Source organism: Toxotes jaculatrix, chromosome 10 (assembly GCF_017976425.1).
Source record: "Toxotes jaculatrix isolate fToxJac2 chromosome 10, fToxJac2.pri, whole genome shotgun sequence".
NCBI classification, from domain to species: Eukaryota; Metazoa; Chordata; class Actinopteri; family Toxotidae; genus Toxotes; species Toxotes jaculatrix.
In genome coordinates, this window is record NC_054403.1 from 6,881,827 (window position 1) to 6,901,604 (window position 19,778).

General features: G+C 39.4%; 1 protein-coding gene across 2 annotated transcripts in view; it reads left to right on the plus strand.

Annotated features, from left to right (window-relative positions):
• il1rapl2 (interleukin 1 receptor accessory protein-like 2) overlaps positions 1–19,778 on the plus strand; it is a 302,734-nt gene that overhangs the window by 234,325 nt on the left and 48,631 nt on the right. For both annotated transcript variants that reach the window (XM_041048287.1, XM_041048286.1), the window contains exon 6: positions 9,204–9,278. In XM_041048287.1, coding sequence (XP_040904221.1) covers positions 9,204–9,278 — 75 coding nt within the window. The remainder of the gene's footprint in view (positions 1–9,203; positions 9,279–19,778) is intronic.

Here is a 19,778-nt window from a genome sequence, read left to right on the forward strand (position 1 = left end):
ATTTTATCAATCCACTAGAGAAACTTGGCATGCTGAAATTAAATAATCAATTGGGCTTAGAACAACACTCTCAATTTCTCACTTTTAAGACACACCAAAGAGAAAGATCTACCAGAGGCACAGAGATTCATCCAGCACAGTATTCTGATAGCAGTTTAAAAATTTTAAAACTTTCAGCAAAACCATCTCAAGGTGTAAGGAAATAAGTCACGTGATACTTTTTTCACTGATATCAAATATAAAGGATATTTAGAAAAAGGACACACTACACTGAATCAAAAATAAAACACCCCTGATTAATACGTTAATTACATTTTCTGCAAAAATCCATCTGCTTTAGCAAATCAAATGCATAGCGATGTCCTCTGTCTTTTGCAGAGAAGACTTTGCTGTAATATGATCCTACATACTCTGTAAATCCTAGATGAGGCTTTAGCCAATTAAATTTGTTCACCTGGTACCTGTCACATCCAAGCTCATCAAGTGTTGTTCTTCTTCCTCTGCAACCTCCTCCCCTCTCTAGAGAGCCCTTCATTTGTAATTTATGCCTTTAATCATTCAGCTCTATGTGCAGAGTTAAGGGAGAGCGCTTGTTTCCTCCATCAGGGTGTCCCTCCAGTGTGGCACCGCTCCGGAACAGATGGTATCTGCGCTAATGGCCTACAATGCATACGCCGATGTGTGCGTGTGTGTGAAAAGAGAGAGGTGTACTTGGGTTTAATGTTTCCCCTACCTCAGCACTTGCACCAGGGTCACATTAAAGCCCATCGATCTCACACACACACACACTTGCGCTACACAGTGTGTTCCACCCTGGGGGCACGTGCTCTCTCCAAAGAGTGGTGGTTGCATCAGAAATAGGCCTAATGTGTATTTCACACAACACCCTTCACATTTTCTAAGTAGATTCTGGAATCCAAGAATGTGTGTGTCAGATCTGCTTTGTGACAACATTTAAAGGGGCTCCCCGTGTTTTAGGAAGATCAGACCATTTATTGTATACCGTAATAATAATAACCAGAACCAAAGTTATCCATATTCTCTGCTCTCATAATTCTCAAGGTACATACTGTGTGATATCAAATAATTATTGTAGTTTTATGTTGGTTACAGTTTAAATAAAATAAAAGTAAAAATACAAAAAAAAAAATACCCAAAATATTAACACCCTAGTAACATCTTCTGCACTGCATTCATGGAATTTAATAGGTTTTAGCCCAGGGACAACTTTTATTACTGAATGGTTAGACCACAACATTAAGGCTGGTTTACATAATGCTACCCAGCTATCACTGAAGACACAGTGCGTCATTAGTCATTCAGGGTGGCTTTATGCTGCATTCTCACCACGTTGTACTTGCAACAATTATCAATTGCTGACATGGAAATACATTCACATCAATGTCCAAGTCATGAATACGTCAAGGATACTCATTTTTCTCTAAGTTTTAATACCTGAGTTGTCTTTAAATAATTCTGAAATCCTTGCAAAGCAAACTAACGGTGCTTTATATCAACCAAAATGCACAACTGGAGGTAATTCAGTGCTAATGGATACAGTTCTAACTTCACCACATAGATTTTTTTTCAACACTCACATGATGACCTTGTCTCCCAGAAATTACATTTAAATACATCTAAAGTGCAATAGAAAATGTGGAGGTACTGTAATTACAACAGGATAATGTTTTCTTTTCAAAATATCTGGTTAAGGTTAGAGAAAGATTGTGATCTATCAATTTAAGTCAATCTTAAATGTGGAAATCTTTCCCATACCCCCAGATATGGATGCAGCATTACCCTCTGCTGTTTTTGCTTTCCACCATCCACTTTTCTTTAGCTGTGCACCATCTCAAAGTACAGAGTATATAATTCTCTCTGAATTTCAATCAAGCCTATCAGGTCCATGCTCCAGGTGATACCCCTCAATGCAAATTACAGATTTTCACCGCTGAACAGGTGGGGAGGAAAATGAGAGTCCTCTGGTTTATGTTGGCCTCTTGTGTTAACAACTCAGAGTGAAACAGAAGAGCTGATGATCTTCTCAAACACATCAGTGACTTTGTGTCTATGTTCTCATTATGCTAAAAAAGAGGCGGTTAACTGAACAAACTCAAAAACATTACTCACAGACAGTAAAAGCCTGTCACTCATTAGAGGGAGACAGCTGACTTCAGCTGACTCACATCTCAAACAGAAACTATCACAGCTTAGACATACATACATACAGACATACATACATACATACATGACAGCACAATCATATACGTATATGCTCTTTCTCTCTCTCACACACAGCGTCACAGGTTAAAACCTGCATGGCTGAGACATGCAGAGATTTGCACTTACACATCTACAGACATGCTCACACACCTACACAAGAGCATTTGCATTTCAGTGGGTACACTCTGTTGGCGTGCATTCATCCCCTAACTCAGAGCACATGTGCAGGCCCACTCAGCACACACACACACACACACACACACACACACACACACACTCTGACTCTGAAAGGGTTTGTTTTCAATGACATGTTAATTCTCTGTCCATTTAGAGGACATGAGTGATTCACAAATACACACATACACACACAAAAATTCTGTGAGAAGAAGATGTTCTTACCCACACACACCCACAAAAACACGCAGTCTTATACACACACAGTGAAAAGATTGTTGTTGTGCAGACAGTGCGCTAACTAGCTAGCTAAGATCTTAAAGAGGAATGAAATTGTCAGTATTTTAACACCCCTGCTCTGCCGTGTTGCTTTCATGATTCCTCAGTTTTTGCAGAAACAAAGGACTAAGGACTTGTTTACTGGTTTACATTAATCTGTTTAACATCAGAACTTCACTCAGTATTTGCTAATGGGACATTGTTGCATAATAAGAATCTGGCTATTTGCTTTGCATCAAACCAATGAAACTGTTTCCCCTCAGAGGTCCACCATCAGAGTGACCGACTCCAGTCATTCTGATTCTGAAGAACAAAAGAAAAAAAACACATGAAGTCAAATCAGAGTGGATTCTGGCAGGAATAAATTAGACTTGCTGTGAATAGGGCACGACATACAAGTTGAAATGTATCAGGACGTTATATAAATGTCTCCCGCTCCTCTGCTTCACCAGACATTTCATAATTTCCCAAAAGGTCAAATCAATTTGAGATACAGAATACAGTATCTGATTATGCACACTGAACAGCACTAAATGTGCACATTTTTCAATGTTGTTTTTAGAGAAGAAAAAGGCTGACACTGTAATTTAGTCCAAGCTGTCTGCTCAAATAATTTATTAAAGTATAGGATTGAGGTTCGTGTACAGTATTTCAGCTGTTTATTTCTATGGCTAGTTTATGCTACCAAGTGCAGGAAAGATGGTCTGCAAGCTGGCAAATGTTAATGTAATACAAGTTCCTGTTGAAGAAAAACAGCTTTGGAAGTGTTTTACCAGGAAGAAAATTCATCCACACTAAGATTTTTGTGTTTAGAAGACAACTCATGGACGGTTCCTTTAAAACATAAAGGTTTTCCTTTCTTTCTTTCTTTTCTCTTTTTTTTTATTAATCTGAACCACGACTGACCTGTTTTCATATTAATCAGTTGTGATGATATTAATATAGAACCACTGCGCTTACATCTTCTGCCTTTTTGAGTCTGAGTGCCCGTATGAGTTAATACTTTTATAATACATCTGAGGAAAACTCTCCCCCCTGTGTCAAAATAAAATGTCCATGGTGTCAAAGGTCAGATGAGAAAGAAAGTGTTGTGTAGTTTGACTAGACAGAAAGCAGCAAAAGGCCAAAATGAAGTGATCCTTAAAATGTTGAGGTCATTCCATTTGCAGTACAAAACCTTTAAGGCCACATCGCAGGAATAATTAACATCATGTTGAGCAGATGGGGATATAACTGTGAATATTGTTTAAAATTGTAAGAAATGTCCTTTTGTGTTCTGTTGTAAAAGAAATGTTTCCTCTGTTGTGAATTTTACTGTCTTGAGTGGAAAAAGGTTAAATTTGGTCTGGAACACAAGCTGTATTCATTCCATCTGTGGAGATAAAGACTGCAAACACAGTGTTTGTTTTGATTCTACTTGAAACACCTGGAGGGCTGAAATTATCAGATCGGGATGATTCAGATACCGTCAAAATGTTCTTAAATCACAGAAAAGTTAGTCTAAACTTTCTGGCACTCACGTAAGATCTGATGACACACATGCACACACACTCAGACACAACTTTAAATTCAAGAAGCTGCCAGATTTATATCCCCTGTAATGATAACAGTAGGAGATAACACACCAAAACAAACTTTGCCTACTCTGTCTGTGGTCTGTCTAGAGATTATTGCTCTGTCTGACCTAATGTGCTACTGCACTACCTTACTGGAAAAGTTCAAATCTTATTTGAAATACAAAGTGCAAACGAAGCAGCACTGCACTGAGACAGCTGCAGCTTTGTCTAAAAGTCTTTAGTTCGTCTGGTCTGTGTCCATCATTAACATGTAGATCACAGAAGTTCCATGTTTTTAACAGTAACATATATAATGATTTTTGCACTTCCAAATGGGGAATTTGTTGTGGGCAGTTGCTACATCTGACTGTCAAATTGTAAATATCGAATACACCCAATTGCAAGCGTGACCTTTCATGTGTTCCATCAATAAACGTTTGTTTTGTATTTTGCTGATATCAACAAAATACATGTGAAACCAAGACCTTTCCCTTCATTTTGGTGACTGGGCAGTAGTCCCTCCCCTCCAAAAGGTCCCTGTGTATGCGGGTAGACTTTCTAATAGCTCACAAACTGCCAAGGTTGCAAGCAACATTCATTGCTAGTATCAATAATACCATTTGGTTTGGGCATTTCTTATAATATTCTTGACATTTAGGGCTGAAATGATTTGTCAAATGATTGACTGGTCAGTCAACAGAAAATTAATTGGAAATTATTTGATTTACAATTAATTTGCTGCTTTCTTTTGGTTTTAGACTGTTAATCAGATAAAACAAGACATCAACTTGGACTTTACAAAAAATGTAAAGGAAATTATATTAAACACTCATTTTTGGACATGTATAGACAAAACACTTGATTAATCGATGAAAATGAACAAAACCATTAGATGCAGCCCTACAGACATTTAAACAAAGTCATCTATCTGACTTCTTGAGATGACTCAAGACACAGGAAATGTAAAGCCGGACAAATAAATATCCTGAATATAATTAACCACATATCAGATTCATTAAATCAGTAAAGGTGTTATGCATAATGTCAAACCCAGAGAAAATTATGACCCAATTGCCCAGTCAGTTTCCCTTGATTGTTTTTGTGCTACAGCCCATAACTCTGTTCTAATCAATCAATCTCCAGCAGTAGGCAGCTGGTTTTAGACACTTTTTTTGGCACCAGGTGGTGAACATAGAGGAGCATCTGGCAGCTCTCTCAGCCAGCAAGAGTTCTCTGGAGTTGGTGGTGACCAAAACAGAGCTTGTAGGGAGACGAAATTTAGCCTAGTTTCTAAAGTCTAATGCTAATGTCTGCTGTATGTGTCAACAGACAATTGTTTGCTAATGCATGCATTATAACAACTTTAGGTCAGTGTTGCATTTACGGTGTTGTTTATTGGACCCAAATGACCAAAAACATCTACTGATGCAGCTTTAGATTTATTCACTAAGGCCTAAAGCACAAATTTGACTGAGAGGTGTTTTCAGTTTCGCTTTCTATATCTGGAAGTCTCATTTTTTGAGGATTTATTCAGACATCACACAGTATGTGTAACTATAAAATCTCTATCTTGTTGATTGTTGCAAGCAAAAATTTAAGCTGCTGCTTTGCCTAATATTCATGGTTCCTCAGACATGGGAGAAAGTCAGCCATTGCCTCTAACCTAATAACACTTTCCCCACACACATGCAGACCAAGACAAAAACACACTTTCCACATCAGCAGCGTACTGTAATTTCCAAGACAAGCAACCATTATGAAAAGTTCAAAGATCTCAAATGCATGCTTGTGTGTGTGTGTATGTGTGTGTTTCTATGATGCTGTGTGCTAAAAGTAAACAGCAACCCCATCATTATCATCTATTCACCACACACCTTTTGATATTCAGATTTATATTCCGGTTAACACAGACCTCAAACACTCACAAGGTTGGCTTTTGTGAATTCATGGCATGTGATGTTGGTGCATCTGGTGTTGTGGCAGCTTTTTGGTAATTTTGTGCCTGATAGTGCTGCTGGAGAGACACTGTGTGAATCTAAAAGGACAATTTACCTCACAAACAGAAAAGAGTAAGGCAAACGTATGAGTAGGATCTGTTAGATGTGCGTCATTTGATGAAGACATGAATGTATGTTGGAGAGACGCACTGCACCACTACTTAATCACTATGACACTATTCCCACTGTGCCCCCTTCTCACTCTGACAGAGTCATGTTCACAATGAGTCACCAAAATACCAGGCAGGTGCAGGAAAATACACCTGTGGACACCCAACCTTAATGACTCGTAGCCATCTTAAAGCCATGAAAAGCCATGCAGTATGTTCTGTCATGTAATGAAAACTTAAAAACTGACAGCAAAAACTAAAAGTCTACACAAAGAAAGGAAAGGGAGGAGAGGCATAGCATGGGAATAGAGGACAGAACAGGAGAGTAGGTGAAAGGTTGTCTCATTAATCTTAAAAGGGAGCAGCTGAACCTTCAGAATGCAAATGAAACTATCAGTCTTATCAGAGAAACAGAAAGACGGATCGAATGGTAGGGGGATTGACAGTGTTAATGGAGAGAAAAGTTTAAAAAGCAAGGTGGAAAAGAAAAGGAAAGGAGAACTTAAGCTCCATTGAAACTCAGTAATTAAACAGTTTTAGGTGTTGAAGCACCTCCCAACTGTCCTCTCCTACATCTGATTTGATCACTTAGCTTTGTTTCAGTGGTTTTTAGTGTTACAATACCAGAAATATAATTACAAGCAAACCAATATTTAAACAGAGAATAGTTGGGGGATACTGACTCATCATCGAATGAACATATTGTAGCGTGCTGTCTCCATGAGTGTGCATTTTCAAAAGGACTGCACCCTTTTATTGAGTTGCTTCAGCACATCTCTCCTCCAAAAACATCTGACATTTAAATGACTTTTAAAAGGACCTTTTTCACATATTACAGCTCTGAAACCCTAGTGGCTGATCTCTGATATTTAATGAAAGATCAAAACAGATAGCAGTTTTCAAGTGGCATCATTTTCCCACTGACAGACATATTTGGGTTTGGCAGTGTGAATGAAATAAGACGATCGCCATTTTAACCTGTCTGAGCTACTTGCCTAACAAGCATTAGTGAGCTAACATACTCTCAGTGAAAATGCCTACATGCTAATGTTTAGCATGTAGAAAATATACTATGTTCATAATCTTAGTTTAGGATGTTAGCATGCTAACATTTGCTAGTTAGCACTGATCAATATGCACAGCTGAGGATGATGGGAATGTCACTTAGTTTTCAAAAATATACAAAATAATGGCTCAGTGAAGTCATTCGAATTCATCCTGAGGGGCCACAGCTTGCTTCTGGTGGTTGGGCCAGCACCTTGCATGGTAGCTTGCCGTCATCAGTGTGTGAGTGTGTGTGTGAATGGGTGAAAAGAGGCAAATTGTAAAGTGCTTTTTCTAAAAAGCGCGATCTAAATGCAGGTGATTTACCATTTAGGGATCCATTGTCTGGGGACCATGAATGTCTGCATCCAGATTTCATGGCAAGCCATCCAATAGATGTTGAGGTATTTCAGTCTGGACCAAAATCCTGGTCTGAGTGTAGTTCATTTCTGCCCTGTTTTAAGTCAAATTTTGAATTTATCTCATCAGTTTTGTTCTGTGACAGTGTAAGATCATCATTTAGGAGGACACACAGATGCAATGTATGAACCTAGACTACTACACAATCTGCTTCAGTGTCATTTTGTAAAATTATCAGTAGGCTATATGAGTATGGTCGTCAGAGGAATGTATTTGGAATTTGCATATACTCTCACACAGCTTTCAAAGAGGAATGAAAATACTGAAAAACATCAGTGGATTATTAGACACTTGGAGGTTGTGTGGGGAAAGGTGTTGGGCAGCAACGAGCATTGCTGATCAGATCAGGTGGAGGCAGAGACTCCTGTCTCCTGCTCATCAGAGTCCAAACTCACTCAGTCATCTTGTTTGTCTGCACAGAGAGAAAGAAATTATTCGGTGAGACAAGCTGTCCAATGAGCTGCCTCTGTGGCTGAGGCAGTGTCTCGTAGCTGTGACAGGTCTCTTTATATTTGGCTTTGTGATGCTGTAGGGCAGTGATCAATTGGCAGAGCAAAGGTCAGATCTCTACCCGGACTTTTCCCTCACAAAACAGTGTAGCTGTGTAGTTTTACAGCCACATCGGAAGTGTGTTTCTCAGGCTAACCCAACTCTCACTCTCCAGCTCTAGTACCTCTTGAACTGTGCACCTTACCCCCCCCCCCCCCCCCCCCCCCCCTCCCCCCTTGTATTTTGTTTTTTTTTCTCTTCATGTTGTTGTAATACTTTCCTTTTACATTTTGACTTGCACTAAACTTATTTAATTTAATCTTATTTTATTTTACTTTATTCTATTCTATGTTGTATATTTATTCATGTTGCACTGGAGAAGGAGATGCTTTCCATCTCGTTGTACATGTAAAAGATGTCCAATGACAATAAAAGGCATTCTATTCTATTCTAGTCTTCGTACCACCTCCTCAGTTGTGCTTATCCAAGAAGTAGTGCTACATAAAGTAGAGCCGGTGCTTCAGTTTTGTTTTGTTTTGATTGAAAAGAAGAGGACTTCCTTTTGACGTTTGAAGATTTCACTTGCCACAGTTAATAAATGAAATACTCAATCTAACTTTTCTCTTTCAAGAATTAAGATATGCTTTCGTTTTTTGTTTTTTTTTTCTTTTCAAGTCAGTCATACATATTAATAGTTGGACAGATAATATGAATGTTTCTCTGAATTGAGAAATAAAGTGTATTTTCTCCTTTACCTTTGTGGTTTTAGATACAAGATTTGTTTTATAAGAATGATGATCCAATATTATGATGCTGTGTCCACCTGAACCAAAGCTCATTAGTTTGAAACTCACTTACTTCTGATAATTAACCTTCCTCTCTGTATATCTTTCTCTCTCTGTTTCCAACAGCTCTCCAAACCACTCAGCCTCCCAAGGTCCTTTTTCCCCCAGAGAGGCAGGACACAGTGATAGAAATCACGCCTGGTAAGAACCAACACCCCCTCTCTACTTATTTATTCTTAAATTAAAGTGGTAATCCTTGAGGTCCTCTTTTTAAAAATGTCTCCACCTTTGGTGTGAAGTGTTCACTTTTGTGGTGTTTCTTCATGGCGCGGCATTTCTGAGCCCTACTGGGACACCGCTGTGGACACTTCAACTTTTGCCCTTTCACATCTGAGAGGGTCCGCTCACGTGCCACTCCAGCTTAACCTTCAGGCATAACTGAACCCTACAAGCTAAAGAATGTTATTTGATGCAAGGGTTTAACAGGAGAAATCTGCAGCGTAGGTTTTGATTCATTGCTCAACATTGCACGTCAACCCCTGATAGCAACATTGTAAGACTTAAAGAAAAATGTATTTTTTTTTATTTGTGAAACAAGTGACAGTGAAAAGGTCCACCTTCAGGCGTGTAGTGCAAAATTCAGGACCCTGTACATAAGCAGTCTCTGTGGGCCACCTTCCTCTCCTGAGCCATGTCTCTCACGCATCTTTTGAAATTCTTTACAACTAATTAATCCAGCAACCATGCACGTTAATCTATTGTGTAATATAAGTAATAATAATCTGTGATATGTGCTCAAGACTGCACAATGTGAAATGTCACCACATTTCAACCCTCTTTTCTCTACAAACTGTAGTTTATAATTACTTTGTGATACTTTTACTATGGTTTAATGAGATTTGCTTGGAGTATCATGAGCATTATTTTCTCCATATTTAAATATTTATCATTCCCAAGGTATAAGGCAGAGCCGAAAAATACCATCTTAGTTTTCTAACCCCTGCATCGAGAAAATGCTTGCTATACTGCATAATAAAACACAACTGAACAAGACTTCATTAAAGTCATGTTTTACTTGCAGAGACAAAGGGAATCCCAGTAAGCTCTATCTTACAACATTGCAGTCTGTACAGTTTCAGTGCTTTTACTCTAAACTCACAGTGTAGTGGTTCAAAAGCCTAACTTAAGCTGAAATCTATCTTTTAAATGAAATCAGCTCAGTTTGAATAGGCCAAAAATTACACTGCAGCCTACTGGTAGGCCTTTATCTAACATAATTTAATGAACTATAAGTGAAAAATACAATGCTGATGAGGATGGTGGTGGATCATGAGGCATTAATATTCCTCTCTTTTGAAAGCTGATGCAGGCTCAATTTTTCAGCTAGCATGAAGTCAGTGGTATCATATGAATTTTGAGCTTGCAACGAATCTGTCGATACCAAACATGGTCTGCTAGCTGGCTGAGAAAAAGGGCTAAATGTTGCTCCGAGGTTGAAAAGTCTTTACCATGAGCTCTGTGACACCTCAATGTAAAATCACTTCCTGTAATAACCTGAGTTAACCACTATTTCACGAGCTCACCTTGTCTCACGTCCTCGGCTACTAGGGACCTGCTGCTGCTCCACTCTCAGCGGCTGTAATGTTGATAAATATGTCATATGACATTGAAGCTTTGATGCTCATCAATTTATGATATTAATCAATTTATGTTACACAATGCAAATACGCTCCATGCTCGACTCCTGGCTGACTGCCTTCAAGGTTTACAGTGCAAGTGGCTTTACTACATGCATGTTTCAATTTGCTTCAAGGCCTCTTCACTCTCAACAATCTCCACCGGCATCAGAAACTTGTAGGAGAGAACAAAGGCAGTCCAGTCTGAGCAGTCACAGTTCTCCAGCTCCTTAGCCTTGACATTGTCGTTATATTTTTTTGGCCGGTGCATGTGGCGTGGATTACAAAGTTACACTAAAGTACTTTAAAGCACAGCTGTATTTCCACCTTGACCCTGTGCATGGAAGAGGTACCTCTTTTCTATCTGACAATGCAGCACAGATTTAGCTGATTTGATTTTCTGTTCATGATAATCCCAAAGGTGAAGCGCTTTTCTTGTCTCTCTGTCTCTTCTAGGGGGCTATCACTGGGAATTTTCCCCCATTTATTGATAAATGTATTATTGGCTCTGAAAGAGGTTTTCTTGTGCTTCTTGTGCTTATGGCATATAAAGTGCAGTTGAAGTTAGGCATCTAACATGGTTAAGTCTGTGTTGGTCAAGTCTTAGGGAATAATTGTTATATACAATTGGTTATATAAGAAGGTGAGTTAAAAAAAAAAATCAATTCACTATTTCTCCACCCAACACCCTGACCTCTAGACCCTTATGTTTTGCCTCACATAAAGAATACAGTATTTCCTGCTTTGGCATTGAGCGCTGACATTGGCTATAACCCTGAGGTACAGAATAGTTCAACATAAATACAATTCCTAGGGACACTGGACCAGCATCAGAGCCCTTCTCTGACTGCTTTGGATATGTTCCTTTACCATCAATTCTTTTGTAGTGATTATGTATGGGAAAGATTCCTTTGGAGCCCGTGGGTGTCACATGATCTGCAGTACTGACTGTGGCCAACATGCCAAAATCACCCCACCAGCTGGAGTGGTTCCTGCAGGCTTGATAAAGAGATACTTTACTGAACCCTGTAGGGACATTGTCTATATGTCCATGGGGAAGTCAGAGGTCAGGTTCAACTACAGAACAGCAGCCCTGGAGCTGGTAGGGATTTCGTGTCTTGGGTCAGACAGATGAAAGATGGTGTCTCTCTGAGCACCAGGCTGCTCTGCTGGCCTCCTGCTCTCTGCCTGTCTGCACTCTACCCATTCCAGTCCCACTGCATTTTTGTTCCTTTATCTCCTCTAGTTGGTGATTAACAGTGACTTATGAGCAGATATGTACGCAATCCAATTTACTTTGTAGTAAAGTATTTACAGAGTCTGCACAGGACTCACTGCAGCGCTGTGTTATCTACTGATGTGAACTGGCAGTCCGTCAAACCCGTGACATTTTCAAATTTAGTCTTTTCACTTTGATTCATCTTTACAGGCTGATTTTCAGATTGAGAGGAAAGGATGTTTGGATTGGCGACTGACATCAACCTCAAAAATGTAATTTTAGCTGCATCAGCACTAATATGAAGGCAAGAGGAAATGATGTTTCTGTGAGGGATGTGAACAAAAACAACCTATAAGCTGTTTGGACAACAACAAGAGCCGTCTGAAATCTAAGAAAGAAATAATGAGACAAGACTTTATAAACTGAAGGGACCTCATTATGATTTTCTTGTGTACTAAACAGTGTATGTTGTGTTCTGCTGTGGGCCTGGTTGACTTCTTTCCTTGCCAGCTGTGTGTGTGTGTGTGTGTGTGTGTGTGTGTGTGTGTGTGTGTGTGTGTGTGTGTGTGTGTGTGTGTGTGTGTGTTCAAGTTCATACGTGCATGTGTGTGTCCTGCTGTTCAGCGGCCTCTCTGACAATGTTAGCTCTGTGGGTAGAAATGTGTTTGGATCTGTGTTCAAGTGTGTGTGTGCGTGTGTGTGTGTGTTTCCATTAACTCCAGATTGATGTAGTAACAAATAGGCCCTAAGGCCTCTGTACACTGATTGCAGCAGGGACACCTTTTAATGGGCACCACAACCTCACCCCCGCTACTCACACCCACCACCACACACAGACGCGCGCACACACACACACACACACATATATAAACACTCACCTACAGCAATAAAGGCTGCATAGTAAGACACATATGCACAAATTGCACACACACCCACACACCCACACACACACACACACACACACACACACACACACACACACACACACACACAGTCACACAGTGTGACCCTGCGGTACATTTTTAATTATCATCTTGTTTTAACCTGAGGGAGGTTTACATCAGCAACCACAGTTACGTTGTTCATTTTCCTCTTTTCCTCCCTCTCCTCTGCCCATCTGTTCCTCCTCTCTCCTTTCACGCCCTTACTTTTTTCTTCTCCTCTTCACCCATTAATTCTTTCTTTCTCATTTAACTGTTGGTTCCTTGGCTTTCACTCTCTTTTCTCCTTTATTTTCATCACATTTTTTCCTTTCCCTCTCTGCCACCCTTCGTCCTTCCCCTCTGCTTTTCGTAGTAGTCCATAATGCTGCAGGTCATAAACATAATTCATTAAGCTCATTGTTATTATACTGATCTGGGCTACAAGCAATAGTCAGAAAAAGCTCCTAATTAAAGATTGATTCATAATTTAAATATAAATTTTTTTAAGTAAAAAGAAAAAAGAATGATGCTGATTGAGGAATCTTTTGCACATCCATCCTTTAAAACCCTTCATTGTCAGTACTGAGTAGGCATGTAATGCACGTGCAACATTATCAGTGCTATTAGCAGGTGAGAAAGTCTAAAAATGGCTTAGAAGCTTAGAATAAATACACTAATGTCAGATGCATTTATTAGAAGTCTCACCATTTTTTTAAGAAGCACTAACATAGGGTTTTGTGCTACAGGTCCACTCTTGGGTCAGTGTTCGTTCTGCCAGAATAAACACATTTGGAGTTCATATTTCTCGATAAATTTCCTGCCATTTTTGAACAAATTCACAATTTCTGAACGTTCATATGCACTGACTATTCAAGTCCTAGGTCTCCAAGTACTCCATCTACTCCTCTGTCCCCACCTTTCCCTCTTTATCACTTCAGCATGGTTCTTTTACAGGTAAATGTGTTTATGTGGGTGGAACAACTCTTATTACTGTACTGGTGTTACTTACTGATCTAGTAGGAATAGCACCAACTACAAGTCAGTTTTGAACCTCAAGTCCCTGAGCTCTTTCCATTGAGTGAACGCCAGGCTGAGGTTCACACTTGTTTTATCTCAATTTCTATCACTCTTCCTCTTCACCCTCTTTTCCTCCTCTAAAAGCAGGGCTCTTTTTCTTTTTCTGTGTAGAGTGTCCACAGTTACCCTGGTTGTTACTGTGTCCACCATTTCTGCTACCTAGAGTAAGCTACTGACAGCCACCTGGGAGAACAATAGCACCATCCTCTTACTGCCCTGTTGTGAGTGCACAATCACAGACTCACTTCCTTGGAAACCACCTAATTGAAAATCAAGTACATGCAAACACAAATATATGTGGAAATAGTAGACATATTTGTGTACACAGTGGACACACAGGTGCAAACACTCCCTCTAAATAAGAACAGAACCTTGCACTCATAGAAATGACGTTTAACTAAGTGATCTCTGAGTTAAGAGAAATAATAAAGTGATTAATGAATCATGAAAATAGTGATAGATCCATACAAACAGGGAAACATGCTCACAGATACTTTCTGTAACTCGCACACACAAAGTGGTATTAAGTGCCAGTGTGAGGTTGGCTGTGAAAGGCAGGGTAAGATAAGGAGGCAGGCTTTCTGTCTCTTTCTTCTCTCCTCTCTTGTCTCTCTTTCTCCGTCTGTCTCTGTCTTCTTCTTCCCCCATCGCATTTATCTCTCTACGTCTGTCTTCCTCTGTCCCTGTGAGGTGTCTGCCTCTATCTCACTTTCCTTCCATCTGTCTGCCTTCCCTCTGCCGCTCCCTATACTTCTAACTGTCCCTTTGTTTTTCTCTTTCAGCTCGTTCAGTCTTTTCATTCATGTGCTCGAAAACGGTGATGCGTCATGTCATTATTCCCTTTCAAACTGCCACAGAGAGATAACATGAGGTAGGAGGGGCACCGGATGAAATGAATGCAAGAAAGGTCTTTATATTTCAGATTTTCATTCATGGGAGAGACTCTGGATGTGTTTGCGGTTGTTAGTCATCCTCAGCCATGTAATTCAGAGCAGAATAATGCAACACAATAGCTCCAAAGTGTTAAATTATCCGCAACAATAATACACAACGATTTATTCATTTATTTTTGCTTGCCCAGTTAAGAGAGAGAAAAAAAACTTGTCTCTGTAATAAAACCTGAAGAGCTGGTGCTTAGAAAGGAATGGATATAAGTGAGAAGGTTAAAGATGGATTAAGGTGGAAAGAGAAACAATACCAAGTGAGTGGGGAGGAAAAACAATGGTGAAGAAAGAAAGGAGGAAAGGCAGGTAGGAAGGAAGGCTCAAGGGGATCAATGAAAGGAGGCCAGAGAGGATAAATAAGGGAAAGAAAGTAAATGCACGTAAACGTTGTTAAATGTTTTGTGAATAGTCCAACACACAAGCAAACAGGGCAAGCAAAAATAAACGAATAAATAACAAAAGAAATTGTATCCAAAAAAATGTTTCAACCTGTACAGTGTGTACAGTACGGTGCATGTACGGCACAGGTCATCAGACTGGATGTGTGGCTGCGCCCTGCTGCCGCCCACTCAACATATAGAACACTGACACTGTTAATGCACTTCTTTCTAAAAGCAACTTAAGAATCTAAAGTACTGGTCAAATAATAATATCATAGAATCAAAGGGTACATTAGGACACATCCACTGGACACCGTGAATGTCTGCACCAGATTTTGAGCCAATCTGTTTTGATGCAGAGATATTTCACTAGAGAAGTGTAAAGTCAGAGGTTGGAGCCACACATGGCTACAAAGTAATGAGAGGAGTAAGTAACAAATGCTGGATGGAAGAAAGAAAAGAGAAAAAATGAAAGGGAAGAAATAACTGGGGGAGCATGTAAGGGACAAAGGAGCAACCAAGGAAAAGAGAGAAGAAGGGAATGAGCAGAAATGAGGCATGACAGAGGATAGAAAGGCAGGGGGAACAAACAGAGGTAGGAAGGAATAAAGGAAACAATGAAGGAAATTAAAGGTAGCCTGAAGGTGGAGAAAGCAAGTAAACATAGAGAGCAAATAGAGAAGAAGAGAAAAAAATCGGTCACAAGAATTAAGTCTGGAAGAAAAGATGGGAAGGAAGAAATGTGGATTTAGCAGGGAAAGGGTGACAACAAGGAAGATGTAAGGAGGAAGGAAGGACGGAGACACGTGCACACACACTGGCCAATAAGACTGTTGTGTTTTGGGAGTGTCTGAGTTGCCTCTTTATCACTGTCAACACACATACACATTGTTTCAGTCTTCATCTGTCTCTATTCACTCACAACACACACACACACACACACACACCAGACTACATAATATAGTACAAGGTGTTTAGCCTTTCCATCAGTGTCATAATGTACAAACTCACACACACATATACACACACAAATCTCTCTGGGTGCCTTGAAATAAACAGGCTGTTGACAGACATGAGAGAGAAAACAGGGACACTGAAAGTTGAGAGGGAGGAGAAGGTGCATCAAAGGAATTGAGAGAATAATTGCAGGTGAGAGGAGGATCGATATGCGATGAAAGCACGATAAAGAATGGATTTTGTTCTTTCTTTTGCGCTCCCTTTCATTTGTCATCTGGCATCCTCATGAATATGGTAATCTGCTTTTGTTTGCAACCTTGATGGAGAAGGTGGGACTGATGGAGAGAGAGAGACTGGTGGGATGGAAGAGAAAGAGGAAAGGATGAGAAAAGTATTTGACAAAGGTGAGATGGTCACCTAAACATCTGCTTCACTGGGTTTTCACAGGAAAAAAAAAAAAAAAAAACAGCAGCAAGAGAAACCCCAGTTTGGAGAAGTGGGGCTTGAGGCTGCAAGGTCACTGGTTTAAGTCCCTGCACAGGCTAAGAAGATATTAGCAGGGAAATTGAACCATTCGTATTGCTGCCCCAGGTCAAGTACTGTTAACGTCGATGTAAGTGTTAGTGTGTGTGTAGAGCTCACTGTGTTTCTTGTTTCTTTCTCTTCTTGTTTTAGAGAAATATGGCAAACATGCAAAGAGACAGTCAGACACGAATATCAAAGACTTTAACAAAGACTCACGTCTTTGCTCTGTGACCCTTAAGAATGGATCAGAGTCCTCTGAGACACCCCATTTCCACCTGCACCGTAATAATGAAATGTTGAAAGAAAAATGTTCTCTTAAGACACCGCTATAAATAGTCAGAGTTACATTTTGGTCACTACAACAGGAATGTGAAATGAGTCTCTTGTCCACATTTTTTAGGCTACAGGTGCTGAGCAATTTAGATGGACACAGTATTACTTGTTAGTACTTGTTAGTAATTTCTTGATTTGCTCAGAATCCCTTGGAACAAGCAAAGTAAGATGTTTACTCTCAATTTCAGAGCATTGGTAAACAAGCTGTAAACACAACAAAGACATATTATCACCCTATAAATTTGATGACTGTTAATAGTTGCAGCTGTTTCAACTGGCTCTTTAGCTGCTAAACACTGGCAACACTACTTTCATCAGCTAGTTGAGAACTAGGAACCAGTGGGTTTATCTGAGCTAAACAGTGGCCTGCTGTTACTGGAAACAAGGTTGTTGACAGCAGTGAGACTAAACCAAAACAGTGAGCTGAAAGACACTAAAACGCTTGATGACACTTCATCTATATTGACTTATTTACTTTATTCACTCAGTCTCTCTCTGGTATTAAAATTAGGCTGGTTTGGTGATTTTTAACTTAAATGCGACAGCATAATTCACTTTTCATCGGCACTGCTTCACTTATAGGACCAAAAGAATTATGATTGTAATCAAGATTCTCTAAGAACTACACCTGCAGTACTGCCATGTTTACTTTAATTACACTGTTGCCCAGAAAGTTGGTATAAAATATATTTTACCTCCTCTCATGAAATGATTGTGACAATGTGACTTATTCTTGACAGATAAAATGTATATCTTCTGAAAACTTTATTGATCAATCTCCTCCAGTGTGATTACTGATGTGTATGAATAGGAATAAAAAGAGGAATGTGTCTGAAAACAAAATTATTGCAACTTTATGGGCAACAGTGTAGTTTGTTTTAGACTGTAAGTCACAAGTGATATGGAATATGTTACTATCAGTCAAAGAGCCTCAATGGTTTGGTCAAATGTCAAAGAACAATGGTCATCCATGGGGAAATTATCCAGGACTGATGTTTGAGCAAGACGCTGAATCAATATTTTAGCTGTTTTTAGTTATTTTATAATTTATTAAGCACAGTTTTGAACAGTGAACCTGTAACTCTAATGTTAGGAGATAGAGACATTATTTCAGAGCTTTTCTAAAGGAAATACTTTACAAAATCTGTTCACAATCAGAATCTATTTTTTTCCATAAATGAGTTCAGTAATTTTATCTATCCTGAACAAAAAAAAAAAAAAAAAAAAAGAATCCATGCTGTTTGGTACACTGTGATCTTCGTGTCTCCATCACTGTCTAATTATTTCTCCTGCTGTGTTTCCTCTCTCCCTCTCTCTTCTTCAAACTCTCATTCTCTCTGTGGGGTAAGGATCCTGCAGAGGCAGAATTGGATTTTTATTAAATTGAAATCCCCTTTGAAAATCTACCTAACCAAGACCACTATGTGTGTATATGTGTGTGTGTGTGTGTGTGTGTGTGTGTGTGTGTGTGTGTGTGTGTGTGTGTGTGTGTGTGTGTGTGTGTGTGTGTGAGGGAGAGAGAGACTGAAAAGATTAATGACTTGAGTGTGAGTGAGGCTGTATGAGGTTGGATTTCTGCCATGCAACACCTACACTACCTGGAGTGTCTGTGTTAGGCTTGACATATAATATGTAGCTAGTTTATATGTCAGAAGATATTAGATGATGTGGCTTCACGAAGTTTAGAGTTTTTTTTAATGATACTGGATTCTTGAGATTGCGTGTGTACACGCAATCTGGTTAAATCATATTGCTTCTTTGTGTTTTTCTTTCCCCCATGCTTTCCCTTTCAATACTTTTACCTAATTTCCCATAAGATTTCTGTATAACAGACACGTGAACTCCATCATAAAATGTCTGGATAGTCTTATTTGATACCATGATTTTAACCATCAAAATTGTAACACTTTCAGATGCCACCATAATCCACTATGCTAATTATGGTATCCATTTTTCCCCTAAAACCCTAATTTACACCATTATTACTATTATTGGCTCACAGAGTTTGGTGACATCATGTAAATCCCATTATAGCTCCAGCCAACCTCCAGGTCAAATCAGCCAGTTGAACTGAGAACACCTCTGTGGGTGTGCAGGGCCTTTTAAGGGGTGAATCTCTTCCTTTTGCACATCAAAATTCGTTTAGAGGTCTTGGCATTGTATAAAGCTTTTTGTGGCTCCAGAGAGACGTGTACAAGATCTGCTAAATGTCCTGAAGTGACATCAGTTGGAGTCAGTGTTATATGGAGCTGAAGACTACGAAAGATTGAGAATGAAAAACAACATCTGGGGCTGGGGAGTTAGAAAGAGGTGAGGTTACCAGACCTCTGTAGCTTCTCATCTCTGCTAATTTGACTGCTACTAGCACAACACACCTAAATGGCTGGTCAAACTGTCAACAGTCGAGTCACATCGGCTTTTGCTCCTTTCTGTTTCAAACTGTACGTCTTGAGTCCAAATAAGCACAATGATAAACGTGTGGAGAACTTTTAAATCTCTGTTGTACACTTGTTGTTTTCAGCCACAACCTCTGTCCTTCTTCAGCAGATGCCCAATTATCATATAAATAGTTTAGCTATTACAGAATTCTCTGTCACATGGTAACAAGTGGTTGCATATGTGTAGCTTTTGTATCAGCTCTCTGTTTAAAGGACTTGATCACATTTA